At 43.7% G+C, this 21,654-nt stretch overlaps 1 protein-coding gene across 1 annotated transcript in view; it reads left to right on the top strand.

The window, feature by feature from the left end:
* The first annotated feature begins 1,531 nt into the window (after positions 1–1,531).
* Positions 1,532–21,654, top strand: part of OXTR (oxytocin receptor) — a 38,291-nt gene continuing 18,168 nt past the window's right edge. Inside the window, exon 1 of the mRNA XM_073574931.1 lies at positions 1,532–3,098. Coding sequence (XP_073431032.1) covers positions 2,180–3,098 — 919 coding nt within the window. The 5' untranslated portion in view covers positions 1,532–2,179. The remainder of the gene's footprint in view (positions 3,099–21,654) is intronic.

The raw sequence follows: 21,654 nt of genomic DNA, 5'->3' as shown, positions 1-21,654 counted from the left end.
AGTAGGGAATGGTCCACTGTGTCAAAGGCAGCCGACAGGTCCAGGAGGAGGAGGACAGAGTAGTGTCACTTGCTCTTGGCGGTTAAGAGGTCATTGGTGACCTTAGTAAGGGCAGTTTCGGTGGAGTGGTGTGACCGGAAGCCAGATTGTAAGCGGTCGAAGAGGGAGCAAGAAGAGAGATGGGAGGACAGTTCAAGGTAGACGTGTTGTTCCAGTAGCTTGGAGGCATAGGGGAGAAGTGATATAGGGCGATAGCTAGATACAGAGGATGGGTCAAGAGAGGGCTTTTTGAGGATGGGTGTGATGGAGGCATGTTTAAAGCTTGAGGGGAAAACACCAGTTGTTAGTGATAGGTTGAAGAGATGGGTTAGGGTTGGGTTGAAGACTGTGGTGAGGTTTGGGATGAAGTGGGAAGGGATCGGGTCAAGTGCACAAGTGGTGAGATGTGATCTTGAGAGTAGAGTGGAGAGTCGATCTTCTGTAATGGTGGAGAAGTTGGTATCTCTGTGTGTGTATCTCTGTATACAGGGAGCTCCCCTAGTGGTGACTGCAGACAAGATCTTATCATGTATCTGTATACAGGGAGCTCCCCCTAGTGGTGGCTGCAGACAGGATCTTATCATGTATTTCTGTATACAGGGAGCTTCCCCTAGTGGTGGCTGCAGACAGGATCTTATCATGTATCTCTGTATACAGGGCGCTCCCCCTAGTGGTGGCTGCCGCCAGGATCTTATCGTGTATCTCTGCATACAGGGAGCTCCCCCTAGTGGTGGCAGCAGACAGGATCTTATGTATCTCTGTACACAGGGAGCTTCCCCTAGTGGTGGCTGTAGCCAGGATCTTATCATGTATCTCTATATACAGGGAGCTCCCCCTAGTGGTGGCTGCAGACAGGATCTTATCATGTATCTCTGTATACAGGGAGCTCCCCCTAGTGGTGGCTGCAGACAGGATCTTATCATGTATCTCTGTATACAGGGAGCGCCACCTAGTGGTGGCTGCAGACATGATCTTATCATGTATCTCTGTATACAGGGAGCTCCGCCTAGTGGTGGTTGCAGAAAGATAACTTTTAATTTTCTTTTCTTATTCAACAATGTTAAACTCAAACTTTCTGTAGTACAATGCACCAAATAACGTAGTACATCGTTGTCTTTTCACCATTACTATATAGAGGGTTGTGCTGTAATTTGAATGATTTTTTGAGTTAAGCGATAGTAAATCTGTCAGCCCATAGGAGCATCCCCACCCCCTCCTCTCCAGCCTCAAAAAATTGTGGCCAATATTAACCATCAGCTAATTTTCCGAATGACACTAGAATTCACTGACGATTGGGAGGGGCGCTGCCTGCCTGGCATATGGTGTCGGTATTTTCTTGTGCCGCTTGAAATGTGTGTATGGTCTTGTATATCTATGTACTACGGTCCATTCAGCTTTCACCCAACCGCATAGTAAGAATTGTGTCCTGCAGCGCCATCTAGTGGCCACCATAGAGTAGCACAGCCCTCTGCCCAGAATATTCAGTACTCCCTCATGTGCAGAAGGCTGTGCCACCTCTCCCTGTTCCTCACTCTCTTCAGTCTGCAAGATGTGAAGGGTTACTAGAGTGGAGGCTCCTGAGTAACAGTCAACCTGTGGAGGAGGGAGGGTCAGACAGTTATCGCACAGAGGTGAGGAATCTCTCCTTGGACTTGAACTTGAACTGGGGGGTTCTTTTGAGGACCTTGGATGTTGACTCCTCTTCTGCAGCATTGTGTGGACTGAGCTGCTTGGAGACCATACTAGCCTGGGCATTACACAGAGGGTGGTGGTCCTCCTCACCAGGGGTTTAGGTGCAACATTTTGGATTTTTATTCTGTGACCAATGCAAGGACCTGAGCTACGTTCTTGTGTTGGATGTAACCTGGGACTTATCCTAATCAGCATCTATACACTGCAAGAGGCTGCACGTCCGCTATTCGATAACTGTCCGGGGGGGTCTACATGTCCTGGGGGAAGGAGGGGCTGTTGGAGGCCACCTCTTCAGCTCATATTCAAGGGAGTAAAGCTTGAAGATTGCAAGCAGTGGTCCAGTCACTGGTTTGGAGAGACCCTGCGCTGGAGGGCCAGGGGAGATGCTCTCCTCCAGGGGATGATGCAAGTTTAAGAAAATTTAGTGGATTTCTAGCAGGACCCGGAGATGGCGGGATTGTGCCTAAATGTAGACTGTTCTGAGCTTCTTAACGCTTCATGGGTCAACTCCAGCATGGAGAACCAGAATCACAGCACCAACAACACCAGGGACCCCTTAAAAAGGAATGAGGAGGTGGCCAAGGTGGAGGTGACTGTTCTGGCCCTCATCCTGTTCCTTGCCCTGGCTGGTAACATCTGTGTCCTCCTTGGGATCTACATTAATAGACACAAGCATTCTCGCATGTACTTCTTCATGAAGCACCTGAGTATCGCGGACTTGGTGGTCGCATTATTCCAGGTGCTCCCCCAGCTCATATGGGACATCACCTTCAGGTTCTATGCTCCAGACTTTGTGTGCAGGCTGGTCACTTACCTGCAAGTGGTGGGGATGTTTGCTTCTACCTACATGCTCCTGCTCATGTCTATGGACAGGTGCTTGGCCATCTGTCAACCCTTGAGGTCTCTGCACAGGAGATCGGACTGTGTCTATGTCCTCTTTGCTTGGATCCTCAGCTTTCTTCTCAGCACCCCCCAAACCGTCATCTTCTCCCTCACAGAGGTGGGCAATGGGGTCTATGACTGCAGAGCTGACTTTATCCAGCCCTGGGGACCCAAAGCTTATATCACATGGATAACCCTGGCTGTGTACATCATCCCAGTGATGATTCTCAGCATCTGCTATGGCCTTATTAGCTACAAGATCTGGCAGAACATTCGCCTGAAGACTGTGTGTGAGAGCAACCTGAGGCTGAGCACCAGCAGAAGAGCCACCCTGTCCAGGGTCAGCAGTGTCAGGCTCATCTCCAAGGCGAAGATCAGGACTGTCAAGATGACCTTCATCATAGTGCTGGCTTACATTGTGTGCTGGACGCCCTTTTTCTTCGTCCAGATGTGGTCAGTTTGGGACCCTAACCCCCCTAAGGAAGGTAAGAAGGTCCTAATCGCTCCAGGCTGAGTCTTGGCTGCAAATGGATGAAACCTTGGGGCCAAAATCTGCTACCATGTGTAATGCACTTTTCACAAACCTCCCTCTGAGGATGTGGTGTTTCGCCTTCACCCTTCTGCCTCTGGTGGTTTTCTTTCCTCATCAGTCTTCTCTCTGGTTGGAGACTTGTGTCCTCTTTGAAAGTTGCATGTTCTTATTGACTTGACCCCAGGGTGGAGGATATGTACGCTGCACACGAGTGGTATTGCACAGATGTGTACATGTAGCTTTGCCCAGAAGTGACATTATTATTATAGTTGTATCCATTTACTAATGTCCTGAGTTCAGACTCCTAGAAATGAGCCAGTATCTGCTCCAAATCTAGCACTGCGGAGCAGGCTTTTCTCTACCTTGCTCCATCTCTCCACTGCCTTACTTTACGCCTCTACTTGGCACAGAAAATATGGTGCAAGCCAGCAGTAAATCTGGTGCTTTCATCTCTCCCCATTTTCTAGATTGTTTAAAAAAAGAGTAAAGATGTGTGAAACGCATAATAAATTTAATGCACAACTTGTACAACAGTTTTTGGTGCAGTTAAGACTGAATTGTGACCTATTTTGCTGAGTAAACCTCCACTATTGGGCATTTCCAGTTGTGGATTCTTGCTCCTCTGTTTACTGTAAGTGAATCGGGTTTTAGGAATCTCCGTAAAGATCTGCACGCTCTGTGTGCGTGGATATTAATGCAATGCAGAGGGCGAAGGTCTCCTCAAAATCCTCGTGTTAGGTGCAGATTTATTGGCCCATTCCACCAGCGTCTGTTCTTTTCCTCTGATTTTTGGGGATTCCGACTTCACACTTAGGCTGTGTTCACACAATGCGTTTTTGCTGCCCTTTTTTTTAACTCAAATTGTAAGCTGCTTACAAACAGCAGGTTTTGCTGCGTTTTATTGCTGCATTTTTGCTGTCTCTTGTGCATGCTGATAAAGTTTAGTGCCCCTCCAAAATCATGACGCAACTTCCTTAAGGTTTTTGCACCAAAAACGCAGCAAAACCCAATACCTGTTTTTTTGCTGCACTTTTGCACTTACCTATTGTTTCCTATGGGTGTAAAAACATGGCAAGTAAACTGAAAGAAGTGACATGCTGCAGTTTTCCAAATCTGTCAGGAAAATAAAATCACTGTGTTTGCATGAGATCTGTGAAATCTCGTAGACTTTGCTGGTGCTGGACAACGCAGCTGAAAGTTTGCAGAAAAAAAAAGCTGCAAGAACGCAATGTGTGAACATAGCTCTAGAGTCCCTTTTTGCCTCTTCCTCTCCTGTCCTTTGCTCTGTTACATTGTTCCCTCTACTCTTCCGTCTCCTAATAATCCACAGATTTTTATCCGATCTCCCTGATAAATGTAAAAAAAAAAAAAACGGAAATTTCCTGTAAAGTTTAATGGCCGCAAAATGAATTTCTGCAACTTTTTAATATAGTTTGTGTTTCGATTCCTCCTCATTGTCCCGATCTCTGCTTGCAGGAATATTATTCTTCACACTCCGGACTGAACATTTGTACAGATCTAACACTTCTCACTTCTGAGGTTTTGTTACAATAACATCCAGTCCAGATAACGCTCTGTGAGCAGAACACATCACCAGCACAAATGCCTCCTGTCCTGATACTTTGTTACAATGTATCAGTGCAGTCGCATCTTTATCTCACAGAGGATTGTCCGGACTGGATACAATTTTACCAAATCTTCATTCGTTGGACATTTTCTAGCGTTTTGACTTTAGAAATTCTCCATTCACTGCTGCAAGCAGAGGTCGTAATATTTAGGAGGAATGTGATACCAAGGGTATTAGAAAGTTGCAGAACTTTTTGATTAATAAGCTGCAGTGAAAAGTGTGAGAGGCTTCTGGCCTGCAGGTAGTTGTGCCTTTTAGCGACTAGCTCTCTTGGTTAGCGACTTCATTTCGGAGTCTTCTGGACTCCTTGGTCCTGAGCAGAGAGCCTTCCTTACCTGCTGCAAGACTACAACTCTCAGCATGCCTGGAGTAGAGTATCTGACGGCTGTGTGGGATAATGTCGGGGGTCTGTTTGTGTTTCTGAGGCCTGTGATCTTCTATAATTGGCGGCCCCCTCCATTTCTATAATTACAGTGACATTTGGAGACGGCAGAATGTGAACCTCATACAGGAAAAACATCTGCATATTTAACCCCTGCATGGAATCCCAGCTCCCAGCATGTTCCTTGTGGCATGCTGGTACTTGTAGTCCAATGACGACCAGAGAGAAATCTGTTGCATAAATCTGCAATCCTCCATCAATCAGTCATCAGATAATGACCTCTCTCACAGTGGCTGGCTTGCAGGAATGTTTCACAGCCTATAACTGACTGCCACAATAAACACCATCCATGATGGCTGTCTCCTCTGCTAATTGCAGGGCAGGGAAAGGCTGGATCTGTGAATCTTGTCACATCATTTATATTTAATCCACGTCGGTCTGATTGGTCCACGTTGCGGTTTTTCGCTTTATTTTCACAGTTCGGAGGCTGCTGTGCGTGAGAAGGGAATTAGCATAAAAATAAATGCAAAGCAAGATCTGTCAGCAGCTAGCCTACTTGCTGATGGTTTCCAGATGGCATTTATAACTTTTGAAGCCATGCATAATATTCATGTTACAGATCTGATCCATTTATCCTTCCATGAGCCGAGCGCGCGAGAATAGCGGCTCAGTAAAGGGGCGCTCCTCCGTATCGTCTGTGACCCCGATTCTTGAAGACCACCGCTTTTCCCACCAGTCTTGATGGAGTGTGGTGGAGTAAGATGCACCAAATTCTTTTAGGGGCCGCGCCCCGTCCTGTGCAAGCTTTGCCCACTGTGGACGGAATGGTTAGGACTGGCGTAAAACCGCCAAGGACCCGATTCGATATTGCATTCACGTCTATCTTGTGTCTCGTGTTTCAGGCCATATTCACACGGAGCATAAATGCTGCTGCTTTTCTGCTTTTTATCTGCAGGTGTCAACATTAAAATGTGCAATAACAATCCGTTCAGATTGATTTGATTTTGCTCTCTATATATGTGTGTATGTACGTTTTCTCGGAATTTTTATAATCCAGAAGTTTGATTATTGCGACTTTGTGAAAAGTCCCAAAATATTGATGCAAATGCACGATGCTCTAAGCTGTGGTGGGATTTATGTTTTTGCACGACAGCAAATTTTGTGCAAATTTTAAGAGTTGCGTGAGACATCTTATAAGATCAAGCAACGTATTTGTCTAAAAGGCGCTCGGCTGCTCCCGCCGTCATAAAGCCTGTCTTTAGATTTCAGAGAACACGATGTAAGAGCCTGGGGGCAGAGCGCAGAACATGTCCCACCGCTTCAAATGGGTGGAGCCCCCTTTATAACTCTTTCAACATATGGAAGTATTAGGACCCCCCTATATTGGTGCATAAAGCAGCTTTAGGATGCACTTAGCAGCCGGACCCCTCTACAGCAAAGTCTGGGACATCAGGGCATGCTGGGAGTTGTAGTTTTGCAAAATAGAGCCACAGATTGTAGCCCCCTAATGTAAGCGGTGCAGCGGCGGGAGGTGACGGACGTGCCGCTGGGGTGATACATGTGCGCGTCTTGTGCTTTGCCTTTTGGATGCCATTACAGTCCGGACACGTCCAGAACTCTCTGCTACTGCAATTACAAGGAAAACAATTCTCCGAATCTCATCCAAGTGTTTGATATAAAAATAAGATAAAATGTTTGGACCCAGCGAGATTTTGTGTGCGTGATGATTACATGCGGCCCCTCTGGCACTCCCATCAATCACCTGCAGACGAAAAATGCAAATATCAGGAAATAACCAGAAAAAATGTGATTCTCATCTAGGAAATAAAGGAGAGCGCCCCCCAATAAGCGTCATTCTCAATCGGCAACGGTCTCCTCCAACTGTCCCATGCACAGGAGCGCTCTGGTTCTCTATGAGAGAGCTGCTGCCGGACTGTTCTGACAGCAGCTTATCACTTATCTCACCCAACGATCGTCTGTGGGTGCATACCTATTCGACCAAGTCCGCCACCCCTGCAAATATCGACGAGCTCGGCTGACAGTCTGTGTATGGGGGCCGTCAGTGATATCAGAAGAAGGTCCCTCACTTAGGTGTAGAGATCCCAATCATGCTCTCATCAGGTCAGGACACTTGGTGGAGGATGTGGGCACTGTCTGTTGTGATAACTTTGGAGATTGAAAGCCACATTCCCCAAATTTTTGCTGTTTTTTCCATCGATCAGATGTAGAATAAAGTTTCAGAAGTCCAGATCCTACAAACATTCTTCGTCTATCCACAGAGATCCGTTATCCCGGACACGTAGCTTGGACGCGTGCATCACGGGCGCCATTTTTAATGATGTGAAGATTGAGAGCTTCGTGGGCTGAAAATGTTTACAAATGAAAACTTGGCTTCTAATAAAACTTTTTAATGTCCTCTTGACTCAGCTGCTTTTCCAGGCACGGCGTGATGGTTGTTATCCAGAGAGCCGCAGCCGTTTGGCATCTTGGCCCCGAGTCCATTAACACCGTGTCCTTCCACCGTCTGCAGACTCCTAATTGACTTTACTATCATATACCCGCTCGATGATTGGCGACCCTCCCGTAAGCTGCGCCGTGTTCGTTCAGCATCACCGCTGACCTGTAGATTGGAAGCTTAATGTGCGGAAGTCCAGGCCATTAAGGCGCAGCTGTTGTGCCAGCTAATGATGGGCTGGGCCGGCGCGGCGCTGTTAGCTGCGCACAAATTACTTTATTGGCGCATATGACAGCACGGTCCGTGTTGTTTGGTGCCAGGTTTCTGCTGCGCCATGTGACCAAGTCATTAATACATTGTTACCATTTACACATCCAAGAGTTCTGACACTTTGTAACAGACTTCGAGGCCAATTCATCGAGCCGCAGGTTTCTTGCTTATAACTGAGATGTGGCAACATTTTTATGTAACTCGTAGTTGCGCAAATATTATTTTGCAACTTTACTCCAGTCCCAGCGACTTTATGAAATGGGCGCAGCCGGATACAGCCAACAAATTCCTCATCGTTTATGCCACAAAAGTCCCTGGTGGCCGCTCAATCCTGGCGGTGACACACAGCAGCTGGAAGAGGCGTCTTAGTGAGTTTGGTCCCAGTCGATCTTGGCGCACCCGCAGTGATCGCTCCAGTGCTGACCGTTAGTGATGTCACTAGGTCGGGCGGCTCGGCTTCAGGATCAGGCCTAGACTCATTAAAGGGGTTTCCTGAGTCCCGACTGGTCCTTTATACCCTAGGAGATATAAACCCTGCAGCGTCACGGGGATAAAGCAGTTTTCGAATAAACACATCTTTTTATTTCAGACCATTGACCCCTACACAACTCCAGAGCCCCCACCGATACTTCCTATTGATTCTCTGCTCATAGACGCCCACAGTCCGATACTTCAGAGCATTATAATCCAGCCTCTGTTCTCAGCCTCCAAACCTCGCAGGACTCCACCACTCAAGTGCAACCTTGAGGTCCCGTCCACGTCAGTGGTTCTCTGTAGACCTTCTTCATGTCACCTCATTGATCTCCGCTCTCCAAAATACGACCATGACATGGGAAATGTTCTTGCGAGGCCTGACTCATGCCCAGAGGACTTCTCTCACTCCTTTCCCATTATTAACGGGCTCGTTCAGCTTCACGTCACAGCGGCAGGGCTTGTTACAAGGTACAGAAGAACGGCTAAACTGATACATTGTAACAAAGTGCAGCTATGTGAACTGGAGGGAGCCCAATTCATCACCTGTGGAGTTTTTTTTTAAGTGTCTCTTCATTATCATTTTTTGCGCCAAGTTCTTCAAAATTGTGTGTAAATGAAAAAGCGTAAAAATCCGCGCTGGTGGTGGGCGGTAATAAATCCAGGTACACACTAGGATAAGGTGCAGGGTTATTTTTATTTTGTCTACGCATTTCGCAGTTCTACATTTCTTCAAGACAAAAAAAAGTTATAGAAGTTCTTCAAAATGGAGCACATGACTCACGGTGTTTGCTCAAAACCAAAAATTCTCTTTTATTTTTGTCTTTCGCCTTTTTGAGCAAAATGTCCCAGAATCACTAAAATGTTTCAAAATTTACCCCAAAATTTCAGGAGTATATAAGATCACTCCGGGGAAAGTGCCGGGATTCCGGAACTCAATGACTTGTGCACAAAAATTTTGTAACTTTTTAAACATTGATGAAGAAGCCAATGGACATCACGACAAACATGATGTGAATATAAAACACAGACGAGTGAACACACTAAAAATAAGGCGAAAACTAAGAGAACTTTGTGCAAATCAAATTAGGTGAAAATCATCAAAAACTAGAAAAAAAAAACACAAATGTAATAATGTATCACTCTATATCTGATAACGTTTATAATTCCTGAATATGGGCGAGAAGGCTGCTAATTCACTGATGGCAAACCGCAAATGTGGAGGAAAGAAACATAAAATATACAGTAAAGAAAAGTCACAGAACACCGGACAGAAATAATAAATGACCAAAGCACAATCATTTCCCATTTTTATAAATCCAATGACGATCTGATCGTTGATAGCCGCTATTGACTCAGAAAAGATGAATTTTATTGATTTTAATTTTTTTATGTTTGGAGATAAGAACTGTCAGAGTTATTGACAATCTGGGACAATAATCAAGTTCTCACATTGTGGCTAAAAGCAGATTAACTCATCACTGATCAAGAGAACTGCAGAATTACTGTAACGTATCCCAATAGATTATGTACAATCAGTATTATAGTAGTTATATTCTTGTACATAGGGGGCAGTATTATAGCAGTTATATTCTTGTACATAGGGGGCAGTATTATAGTAGTTATATTCTTGTACATAGGAGCAGTATTATAGTAGTTATATTCTTGTACATAGGGAGCAGTATTATAGTAGTTATATTCTTGTACATAGGGGGCAGTATTATAGTAGTTATATTCTTGTACATAGGAGCAGTATTATAGTAGTTATATCCTTGTACATAGGGGTAGTATTATAGTAGCTATATTCTTGTACATAGGGGGCAGTATTATAGTAGTTATATTTTTGTACATAGGAGCAGTATTATAGTAGTTATATTCTTGTACATAGGAGCAGTATTATAGTAGTTATATTCTTGTACATAGGAGCAGTATTATAGTAGTTATATTCTTGTACATAGGGAGCAGTATTATAGTAGTTATATTCTTGTACATAGGGGGCAGTATTATAGTAGTTATATTCTTGTACATAGGGAGCAGTATTATAGTAGTTATATTCCTGTACATAGGTGGCAGTATTATAGTAGTTATATTCTTGTACATAGGGGGCAGTATTATAGTAGTTATATTCTTGTACATAGGGAGCAGTATTATAGTAGTTATATTCTTGTACATAGAGGGCAGTATTATAGTAGTTATATTCTTGTACATAGGAGCAGTATTATAGTAGTTATATTCTTGTACATAGGAGCAGTATTATAGTAGTTATATTCTTGTACATAGGGAGCAGTATTATAGTAGTTATATTCTTGTACATAGGAGCAGTATTATAGTAGTTATAGTCTTGTACATAGGGAGCAGTATTATAGTAGTTATATTCTTGTACATAGAGGGCAGTATTATAGTAGTTATATTCTTGTACATAGGGGGCAGTATTATAGTAGTTATAGTCTTGTACATAGGAGCAGTATTATAGTAGTTATAGTCTTGTACATAGGGAGCAGTATTATAGTAGTTATAGTCTTGTACATAGAGGGCAGTATTATAGTAGTTATATTCTTGTACATAGGGAGCAGTATTATAGTAGTTATATTCTTGTACATAGGGAGCAGTATTATAGTAGTTATATTCTTGTACATAGGAGCAGTATAATAGTAGTTATATTCTTGTACATAGGGAGCAGTATTATAGTAGTTATATTCTTGTACATAGGAGCAGTATTATAGTAGTTATATTCTTGTACATAGGGAGCAGTATTATAGTAGTTATATTCTTGTACATAGGGGCAGTATTATAGTAGTTATATTCTTGTACATAGGGGGCAGTATTATAGTAGTTATATTATTGTACATAGGGACAGTATTATAGTAGTTATATTCTTGTACATAGGAGCAGTATTATAGTAGTTATATTCTTGTACATAGGGGTAGTATTATAGTAGCTATATTCTTGTACATAGGGGGCAGTATTATAGTAGTTATATTTTTGTACATAGGAGCAGTATTATAGTAGTTATATTCTTGTACATAGGAGCAGTATTATAGTAGTTATATTCTTGTACATAGGAGCAGTATTATAGTAGTTATATTCTTGTACATAGGGAGCAGTATTATAGTAGTTATATTCTTGTACATAGGGGCAGTATTATAGTAGTTATATTCTTGTACATAGGGGGCAGTATTATAGTAGTTATATTCTTGTACATAGGGACAGTATTATAGTAGTTATATTCTTGTACATAGGAGCAGTATTATAGTAGTTATATTCTTGTACATAGGGGTAGTATTATAGTAGCTATATTCTTGTACATAGGGGGCAGTATTATAGTAGTTATATTCTTGTACATAGGGGCAGTATTATAGTAGTTATATTTTTGTACAAAGGGGCAGTATTATAGTAGTTATATTTTTGTACATATAGTGCCTTGCAAAAGTATTCGGCCCCCTGGAACTTTTCAACCTTTTCCCACATATCATGCTTCAAACATAAAGATATCAAATGTAAATTTTTGGTGAAGAATCAACAACAAGTGGGACACAATTGTGAAGTTGAACGAAATGTATTGGTTATTTTAAATTTTTGTGGAAATTCAGAAACGGAAAAGTGGGGCGTGCAATATTATCCGGCCGCTTTAACTTAATATTTTGTTGCGCCAGCTTTGGCTGCGATTACAGCTGCAAGTCGCTTGGGGTATGTCTCTATCAGTTTTGTACATCGAGAGACTGAAATTCTCACCCATTCTTCCTTGGCAAACAGCTCGAGCTCTGTGAGGTTGGATGGAGATCATTTGTGAACAGCAGTTTTCAGCTCTTTCCACAGATTCTCGATTGGATTCAGGTCTGGACTGTGACTTGGCTGTTGTGAGTTCATTTTTCCCTTCACCATTGAGGTCTGATGAACTCCCTCCTCTGGTGAAGGAAGGTAGTGAGGCTGATTACCAACCACATGGGCAGCTAGATGATGACTGGGTGGCTGGAATTGAGGACTGGATATAAGGCTGCCGACGCCCTTCTTCCTGGCTGGTGATTCTGTTATGATGAGTCACCGAAGGAGGAAAAAACAAAATAGCAGCTAAGTCCAGAAAAACCAGAGAGGTTGGCAGCTATCGTATTGCAGACCCCTGAACCTATCCACAACAACTAGCAGTAGCCGTGGGGGGTTCCTACGGTGCCCTAGACCCCTCGATCACAGCCGGAGAACTACATAGCCTAAAGACAGAAAGGGGAAAAACTAAACTGCCCCAGAGCAGACCCCAAAGCAATAGGCAGCCCCCAACATATAATGACGGTGAAGCAAGATGAAAACACTAACACAGATAGAAAGATAGGATGAGCAAATGATGGGGCCCAAGCTAAATACATAGGACAGGATAGGAAAGCTGCTGTCTGCCATCCGCAAAAACCCTATCAAAATGAGCCGATCGACTGATAGGAAAAACAGGCCCTGAAGTCACTAGGCTTCAAAAGACTATATCAGCACTCAGGTATATTCTGAAGAAAGAGCAAAAGATCAACAGATCAGAGACAAAAATGGAATTCAGCTCACCCCCGGCCGGGGATGGCAGAACTCCCAAAAAACAAGGCAAAACAAAAACAAAACTGAAGAGTACCAAGCAGAGCAGAAAAACTTAGCTTTGAGATGCAGGAATCAGACTGGTCTCCAAGAATCCAGCAGGAAAATCACCAGCCAGGAAGAAGGGCGTCGGCAGCCTTATATCCAGTCCTCAATTCCAGCCACCCAGTCATCATCTAGCTGCCCATGTGTTTGGTAATCAGCCTCACTACCTTCCTTCACCAGAGGAGGGAGTTCATCAGATCTCAATGGTGAAGAGAAAAATGAACTCACAACACTTGGCCATTCTAACACCTGGATACGTTTCTTTGTGAACCATTCCATTATAGATTTTGCTTTATGTTTGGGTTCATTGTCTTGTTGGAAGACAAATCTCCGTTCCAGTCTCAGGTCTTTTGCAGACTCCAAAAGGTTTTCTTCAAGAATGGACCTGTATTTGACTCCATCCATCTTCCCATCAATTTTAACCATCTTCCCTGTCCCTGCTGAAAAAATGCAGGCCCAAACCATGATGCTGCCACCACCATGTTTGACAGTGGGGATGGTGTGTTCAGGGTGATGAGCTGTGTTGCCTTTACGCCAAACATATCATTTGGCATTGTTGCCAAAAAGTTTGATTCTGGTTTCATCTGACCAGAGCACCTTCTTCCACATGTTTGGTGTGTCTCCCAGGTGGCTTGTTGCAAACTTTAAATGACACTTTTTATGGATATCTTTGAGAAATGACTTTCTTCTTGTCACTCTTCCATAAAGGCCAGATTTGTGCAGTGTACGACTGATTGTTGTCCTATGGACAGACTGTCCCACCCAAGTTGTAGATCTCTGCAGTTCATCCAGAGTGATCATGGGCCTCTTGGCTGCATCTCTGATCAGTCTTCTCCTTGTTTGAGATGAAATTTTAGAGGGACGGTCGGGTCTTGGTAGAATTGCAGTGGTATGATACTCCTTCCATTTCAATATGATCGCTTGCACAGTGCTCCTTGGGATGTTTAAAGTTTTGGAAATCAATTTGTATCCAATTCCGGCTTTAAACTTCTCCACAACAGTATCACGGACCTGCATGTTGTGTTCCTTGGTCTTCATGATGCTCTCTGTGCTTCAAACAGAACCCTGAGACTATCACAGAGCAGGTGCATTTATACGGAGACTTGATTACACACAGGTGGATTATATTTATCATCATTAGTCATTTAGGACAACATTGGATCATTCAGATATCCACAATGAACTTATGGAGTGAGTTTGCTGCACTGAAAGTAAAGCGGCCGAATAATATTGCACGCCCCACTTTTCAGTTTTTGCATTTCCACAAAAATTTAAAATAACCAATAAATTTTGTTCAACTTCACAATTGTGTCCCACTTGTTGTTTGTTCTTCACCAAAAATTTACATTTGGTATCTTTGTTTGAAGCATGATATGTGGGAAAAGTTCCAGGGGCCGAATACTTTCGCATGGCACTGTAGGGGGTGGTATTATATTAGCTATATTCTTAGTTGCTGACTACATTCATATATTGTGTAATTTACTGCAGTGGTGAAATGTTTTCTGTAGTGATTTGTTCATATAAGACTATTTGGATATATTTGTATGCGGGGACATATTTTTCTGATTATTAGAACATCTTGGTCTTCTGCTCCCAATATTTTTACGAGACAATTGTCTTTGAATTCTTCCGGTTATTTATTATATTGACCTTTTTCCGTGCGATTCTCGCTTCCTACTTTGCATTCTCTCTTCTACACGTGTTCATATTTGAGCCGTCTGATCCCGCTGTCATTTTCGTGTTTCCAATAACATGTCTTTGGCCGACCACGTCTCGTTAATCACGGTGATACATTTTGCAGTCAGAAGACTCTAATTAAATTGATTTTCGTGGAATCACTTCCAGCCTGACTTCTGTATCCACAACAGTCGGACACACGGGTTCTGTTTTGGGCACAATGATGGAGATATAATAGTCATTATGTCATAAATCTGCCCGTTTCAGACGATCGTTCTCCTAAAAATACACGGAAGAGACATGACGTCAGGAAGCTCAGTGGCTGAGCGTAACGAGCCCTCGGAGAATTGGAATCTTGGCTTTGGAGAAAGGATATAAATTTGATAAAATGGCGATTGCTCAGACTAGGACCAGACGTGACGGTGGAAATACGTGGCCGTATACAATGACTGCTCGAGAATCTTCCACACATGATGACGATGAGAGGAATCGTATTTTGCTGTGACCGTGATTGTGGTCAGTGTCCGTGAAGGGCGAGTAATGTGGTCAGCGGTAATGAGCACGGATTGCCCAGGTGGCGGTATTATTTATTAACAGCTGCGGTATAATCATCGCTGGATGGAAGAGTGGTGAATATCCGGAACTGGAAACCAAAGAATGTCAACAGACGAGAGGAGGCCGCCATCGCCCCCCAATTCCGAGGCAGTGACCTGCAGAGGTCGCGGCTGTGGCCCCCGGCTCCTCTCACGCTGTAATATCAGGTTTCTGTTTGTGTTGCTGATTTGCAGATTATAAAAATCTGGCACGAATTAGCGAAACCCCGAGTTCAGGAGCCCAGTCCTGGGCAAATCAATGACTGACAGACACATCTGAAAAGAAAACTAGTGTAATAGTAATGGGATCCACCGATTCTTTCTCCGGGGGTGAGGATAAAGTGTCGGGGTCCCTACGGTGTAATTCCCGGAGACAGGTTCAGCTCAGGACAAAGTCTCCTGTACACAAAGGAAACAATAAGGAAATGATTGAAGTTCTGCTGGAATTCCTCCTCATTTCCTGACATTATTGCTTTAGGCAGCAGCTTCCCTGGAATCCATCAGAGTTATCCCAAAATTCCTTCATCCCCCGGCAGGAGGGCGCTGATACAGGTAGGGGGTATATCTGGGCGTAAGGAATATGGGGGAGGACGGATTTACTCATCCTATCCTGAGTCTACTCCATTCACAGCAAGAGCTGCCCACAAAATTCTAGTGGCAGATCTATCAGACCACGGGGCGCTGGGTGCCAACGAGCCGCTAAGCCCTGGCCCAGGGCAGAAACCCGAATCAATGACATAAATGTTCACGATGGGACGGCCTGATACCAAAGTGCTCAAGCTGTGACTTTACCCAGGTCCTGAGGGATCACACATAATTGGGCACCAGAACTACTGTATGGAGGTCATGTGATGGTTTGTGGCCCCAATACATATTTTACATCAGGGCCCGGAGCTTTCGTTCTTCCAGCCACACATTGAGGCTTCTTCATATTTCCTATTGCTGCTTTTCTCAGAAGTCTCCCAGAGAGCAGAGGTTATGGAGATGGCCCAGTGTGTATGACACATGAATGATGGATGCCGGGGTCCATCCAGGTGGGATTAGCCATGAAGTCATCCATCACTAATGGCAGCAAGCCGCTGGGTTATGTGTAAAGTCATGGAGGAGGCATCATGAAGGGCTGCTGGGAAGACTGCCGATGGAGCAGATCTGAGGATCGGGGAAAAAGGGGTCTTCGTGACCCCCAACATCTGAGAGGACTCCGTTATCCCACAGCTGCTCCAGTGTCCTCAGATCCGCTCCCGGGAAATGTCTCGGATGAAGTAACTCTGCTACTCCAGAACCACATTCATATCCCAAATGAGAACCATCAGCGCTTCCCGGAGGTCGGGTGAGGCCCCTGAATACCAAACGTGGAGGATCAGGTTGAACACATTAATTTCCAAGATGAAGATTAACTAGAAGATAATGTAATCTGGCGTTTGATTATCCAGCCAGAACAATAGGACGAGGTGGAATTTCCCAGCTGTTTGGCTTGTTGCATTGTATCCCATCTCTTATAACAAGCTTGCTCCTGGCAGAACAGGATCAGAGCGTTTTCCATAAGTGCCCACTCACTGACATAAAGCAGAGATCTTGGGAGCAATGCACAAATATATTAGAAAATTGCAGCACTTTCGTTGTATAATGGTTGAGGTTTCCATTGGATCTTGTCCATAACCCCGACCGGTAGAAACTTTCCAAAGTTCCAGCACTTTGCCATATTTCATAATTTTTGGCGCCGCTCTGTGAACAAGCTGTCGAGTGCTCCTCCGCTCCTCACTAATGCTGCTGCTCTGCGCTCGTAGCGATCATCGTCTCTAATTTATTTGGATGTTATTGTAACCTCAGTGATGTTGCTGCTGGAGCTCATTGCTCATTTATTTTAAAAAAAAGCCAATACAAGCAGTCACGGGGTAATATCTGCAAATATTTATTCTGCGCCAATTTACTGGAATGACCACGGATGCTTTGACTCGCGGCATCTGGAATCGATCTGTCGGCGCTTGTGATTAATCTAAAGATCGATTGCTACGCTTTGTCTAACGCTCACGACTCTGCTTCCTCTTGTGCTGCCAATATGCGACTATGACGATGCTGAAGTCCGGGAAATTAAGGCGAACTGCAGAAAAGGACATTGTTCAAATCATGATTTTCAATATTAGTAATCTTGCAATTTTCACGGGCGCCACTGGGGATCTTCTGGACACACGTTTCATCCTTTTGGGAGAATTCTCTGCAATTTTCTTATCTGAATAAATAAGATTGCAATGACTGATAACACCTCTATATACAGTAGATAACAGGATCCATCATTCACAATAGGTGATGTCACAGCTCACCTCCTCATGTACAATGACTGATAACATCTCTATATACAGTAGATAACACAGAATCCACCATTCACAAAAGGTGATGTCACAGCTCACCTAATCCGTATAATGACTGATAACACCGCTATATACAGTAGATAACACAGGATCCACTATAGGTGATGTCACAGCTCACCTCCCCCCCTCCTGTATAATGTCTAACACCTCTATATACAGCAGATAACACATTATCCACCATTCACAATAGGTGATGTCACAGCTCACCTCCTTCTGTATAATGACAAACACCTTTATATACAGTAGATAACACAGGATCCACTATAGGTGATGTCACAGCTCACCTCCCCCCTCCTGTATAATGACTAACACCTCTATATACAGCAGATAACACAGGACCCACCATTCACAATAGGTGATGGTCACAGCTCACCTCCTCCTGTATAATGACAAACACCTTTATATACAGTAGATAACACAGGATCCACTATAGGTGATGTCACAGCTCACCTCCCCCCTCCTGTATAATGACTAACACCTCTATATACAGCAGATAACACAGGATCCACCATTCACAATAGGTGATGTCACAGCTCACCTCCTCTTTCTGTATAATGACTGATAACATAGGATCCACCTTTTACAATAGGTGATGTCACAGCTCACTTCCTCCTGTACAGTGACTGATAACACCGCTCTATACAGCTGATAACACAGGATCCACCATTCACAGTATTTGATGTCACAGCTCACCTCCGCCTCCTGATAACAACTGTATACAGCAGAAAGACAGGACCGATCATACACTATAAGTGATATCACAGCTCACCTCCTCCCCATCCCTTCAAAATTACTTTTTCACACGCTCATTAGCTGCTTCAGTACAACAGATAGGGTCGGGATCTATTGCTGCTAATGTGCGTGAGGATTTCCTTGAACAACAGGACGTTGGTCTATAAAAGCCCCAATGACCAGTGAGAAACTGCAAGATTTCTATTTTTAATAAACATTGTGATAACATTAAATAGATTTAGCAGAAGTCTGAATTAACAATAGGCGATTTTATGTCGATCGCTTCCCTTTAAGGCATTAGTGTCCCTTTAATTCAGGATAGATCCATAGACGCAGACTCTGGCGTCATCTTGCCATTCTTCGTATTTATTTGCACACTTGACTCCGGGATGATACAATTGTGCATTGAGTGATCTTATGGCTGCGCCCTTCATTGCGCAGACCGATGTCACGCAGGGTTTGGGCACCGGACCAGCTGGATTTGCGCTGCGGCTGCAGGTCGCTTATCATTGCCACTTATCTCGATGATTTATGAGGACTGCGCTGCCTGAGAACCGGCTGTATACTGATTGTGGGGGGACAGGATATCAGGGCTATTCAGAGCTAGGTGCCCACCTTTCTGGAGCCCGCGGCCACACACCTTATCTCTTGGCCATCTCCACTTCCCCTTTATTTCAGGAATCTTTAGGTATTGTTGTTGTTATCAACCCCGGGTATTTTTAGTATGTAACCCCTCAAAGTACTGTGCTGGGGGGGGCTGTGCATTACAGAGGAAGCAGGCGCTCAATGTCGCCCTACTCTGGAGAAACACTGATGACTTGTCAAAACTGCATATTGCAACTTTCAACTTTGGGAGCATAATAAGGCCGACTATTGCTACTAACTATTAATAAATGTAAGGGGTTCTTTGTTGCGTTGTTAATTTTTTTTTTCCAGCACGGAAAGTTTTGCAATACACTTTGTTGGCGTTTCAACAAACTTTGCATAAATCAAAAGTACATGCAAATTTCAGAAACATTTTGAAATAGAGATAAAAGTGCTTCTTTCTCCACTTATACACCATTTCTTCTCCCCTTGCTTCCTGAACTCATCATTCACTCAAAAAAAAAAAAAAACACAGCTGAAATCCAACTGCACTGCCAGCTCACTGAGGGATCAGATTACAACTGCCTGTTAAGGTTAAGGGAGTAGGAGGAAGAGGGAGCAGAGTGAAAGTAAGTAGCAATGAGAGATACTGTTGCTTTCATGCAAGTGTTTCACCACACAGAAGGATTCACAGCTACTTTGATGACTAGTGCAGAATAATATCCTCTATCCTGCTTCTAGTAGGCGTTTTATCTCACCCCGAGCAGGATGCACTGCTACGTTGCTGAGTACTGCATTATAATGTCCTCCATGGTGCTTCTAGTAGGTGTTTTATCTTAAGACACAGCTGGATTTGCAACTTGACTGCTCACTACTGCTGTATAATATCCTTAATGCTGATGCTGCTTTCTAGCTATTTTATCTCACTGCAGTGCTGTATTCACAGTTACATTGCTCAGTACTGCTGCATAATGTCCTCCATGCTGCTGCTTGTAAACATGTGCTACATAGAGCCAGGAGAGCAGGAATACCTCATGTGTGTTGCTGTACATTGGATCTAAGAGATAATGTTTCTCCTTGTGGAGAGTGACATGTCAAGCCTAACATGAGGAGACTTGCAATGCTCCTCTGTCAAATATGCAAATAATCTTTTCAGAGAAGAAAAGGAATAAAACTCTGGTGCCACCTATAGGAAGTAGCAATCCTAAAACTCAATATCAACTCTCTAACGAGCCTTGCTACATGACTTTGGATAAAAGCCAAAACCAAAATCTCAATTTGCAGACACAGTGTGTCGTGGTACTGCCCCTCATCAGTGCAAAGTGTGAGATCTGGTTTGGCTGTGAAAGAGGTGTTTGGCCGGGATTGAAGAGGTAATGTTTCTCCTTGCAGAGAGTGACATGTCAAGCCTGACATGCCAAGGTGAGGAGACTTTTAAGCCTTGCAATGCTCTGCTGGGAAATATTCAAGTTGTCTAGATAAAAGTTAAATCCAAAGTCATGTGATGAAGCTCGTTAGAGGGTCGACATTGACTTTTAGGATTGCTACTTCCAGTAGGTGGCACTAGAGTTCTAGTCCTCTTTCTCTCTGAAGAGACACTTTTCTGTAAATGGAAGACACCATAGCAGCTCATCTACATCCACTAGCTCAGAGACAACTGAAAATTCGAGAAAGAGGCTAGAAAAGGGAAAACTTTTGACAAATGCAGGATACAAGTCATATAATGGCCAGAAATAGTGATATTCCTCTTGTGCACAATCATGACGGTCTATCCTGAAATAAGAGTTATGCTTTAAGGACTCGTAATGCTGTTCATACAGTGAGTGGATAGAAACTTCATGCATAGAGGGGCTATAGGGAGAGCAAAGATAACGGCCACATCCGGGCAACCCAATGCTGCATAAGAGTGGCGGTCCCACGCAGGCAGTGTGGAGACACGTGACCGCTCACGTTTTATAGAGTATCCCCCTATACAATGGCGCTTTATATTGTATGTGGGCTCCATACAGCCGCGTGGAATTGTACACAGGATGACTGACTGTAAAGTCGTATCATCTGAGGACGAGGACTCTTCCCCCGATGAGCCGCAGAGCTCTGAGCAGCACAATTATCCAACCACTGAGCAAATACGAACAGAAGGAGGCAAATAGAAACATCAATAGCAGAATATTGACTTTATATTCGCAATGATACAAAGTAAATATTATCTTGTGTTTTCACAACTAACATATTTCCATCTGCATTAGAGCGTTATCAGCACCCCCCAACCACATTATTATATTATCAGCACCTCCCCCCACATTATTATATTATCAGCACCTCCCCCCACATTATTATATTATTAGCACCCCCCAACCACATTATTATATTATCAGCACCTCCCCCCACATTATTATATTATCAGCACCTCCCCCCACATTATTATATTATTAGCACCCCCCAACCACATTATATTATCAGCACCTCCCCCCACATTATTATATTATTAGCACCCCCCAACCACATTATTATATTATCAGCACCTCCCCCCACATTATTATATTATCAGCACCTCCCCCCACATTATTATATTATCAGCACCTCCCCCCACATTATTATATTATCAGCACCTCCCCCCACATTATTATATTATTAGCACCCCCCAACCACATTATTATATTATCAGCACCTCCCCCCACATTATTATATTATCAGCACCTCCCCCCACATTATTATATTATCAGCACCTCCCCCC

Source organism: Dendrobates tinctorius, unplaced genomic scaffold (genome assembly GCF_039654945.1).
Source record: "Dendrobates tinctorius isolate UK_male_01 unplaced genomic scaffold, ASM3965494v1 ptg000041l, whole genome shotgun sequence".
NCBI classification, from domain to species: domain Eukaryota; kingdom Metazoa; phylum Chordata; class Amphibia; order Anura; family Dendrobatidae; genus Dendrobates; species Dendrobates tinctorius.
The sequence above is the reverse complement of the archived record's forward strand: the minus strand, read 5'-3'. Positions and strand labels throughout refer to the sequence as shown.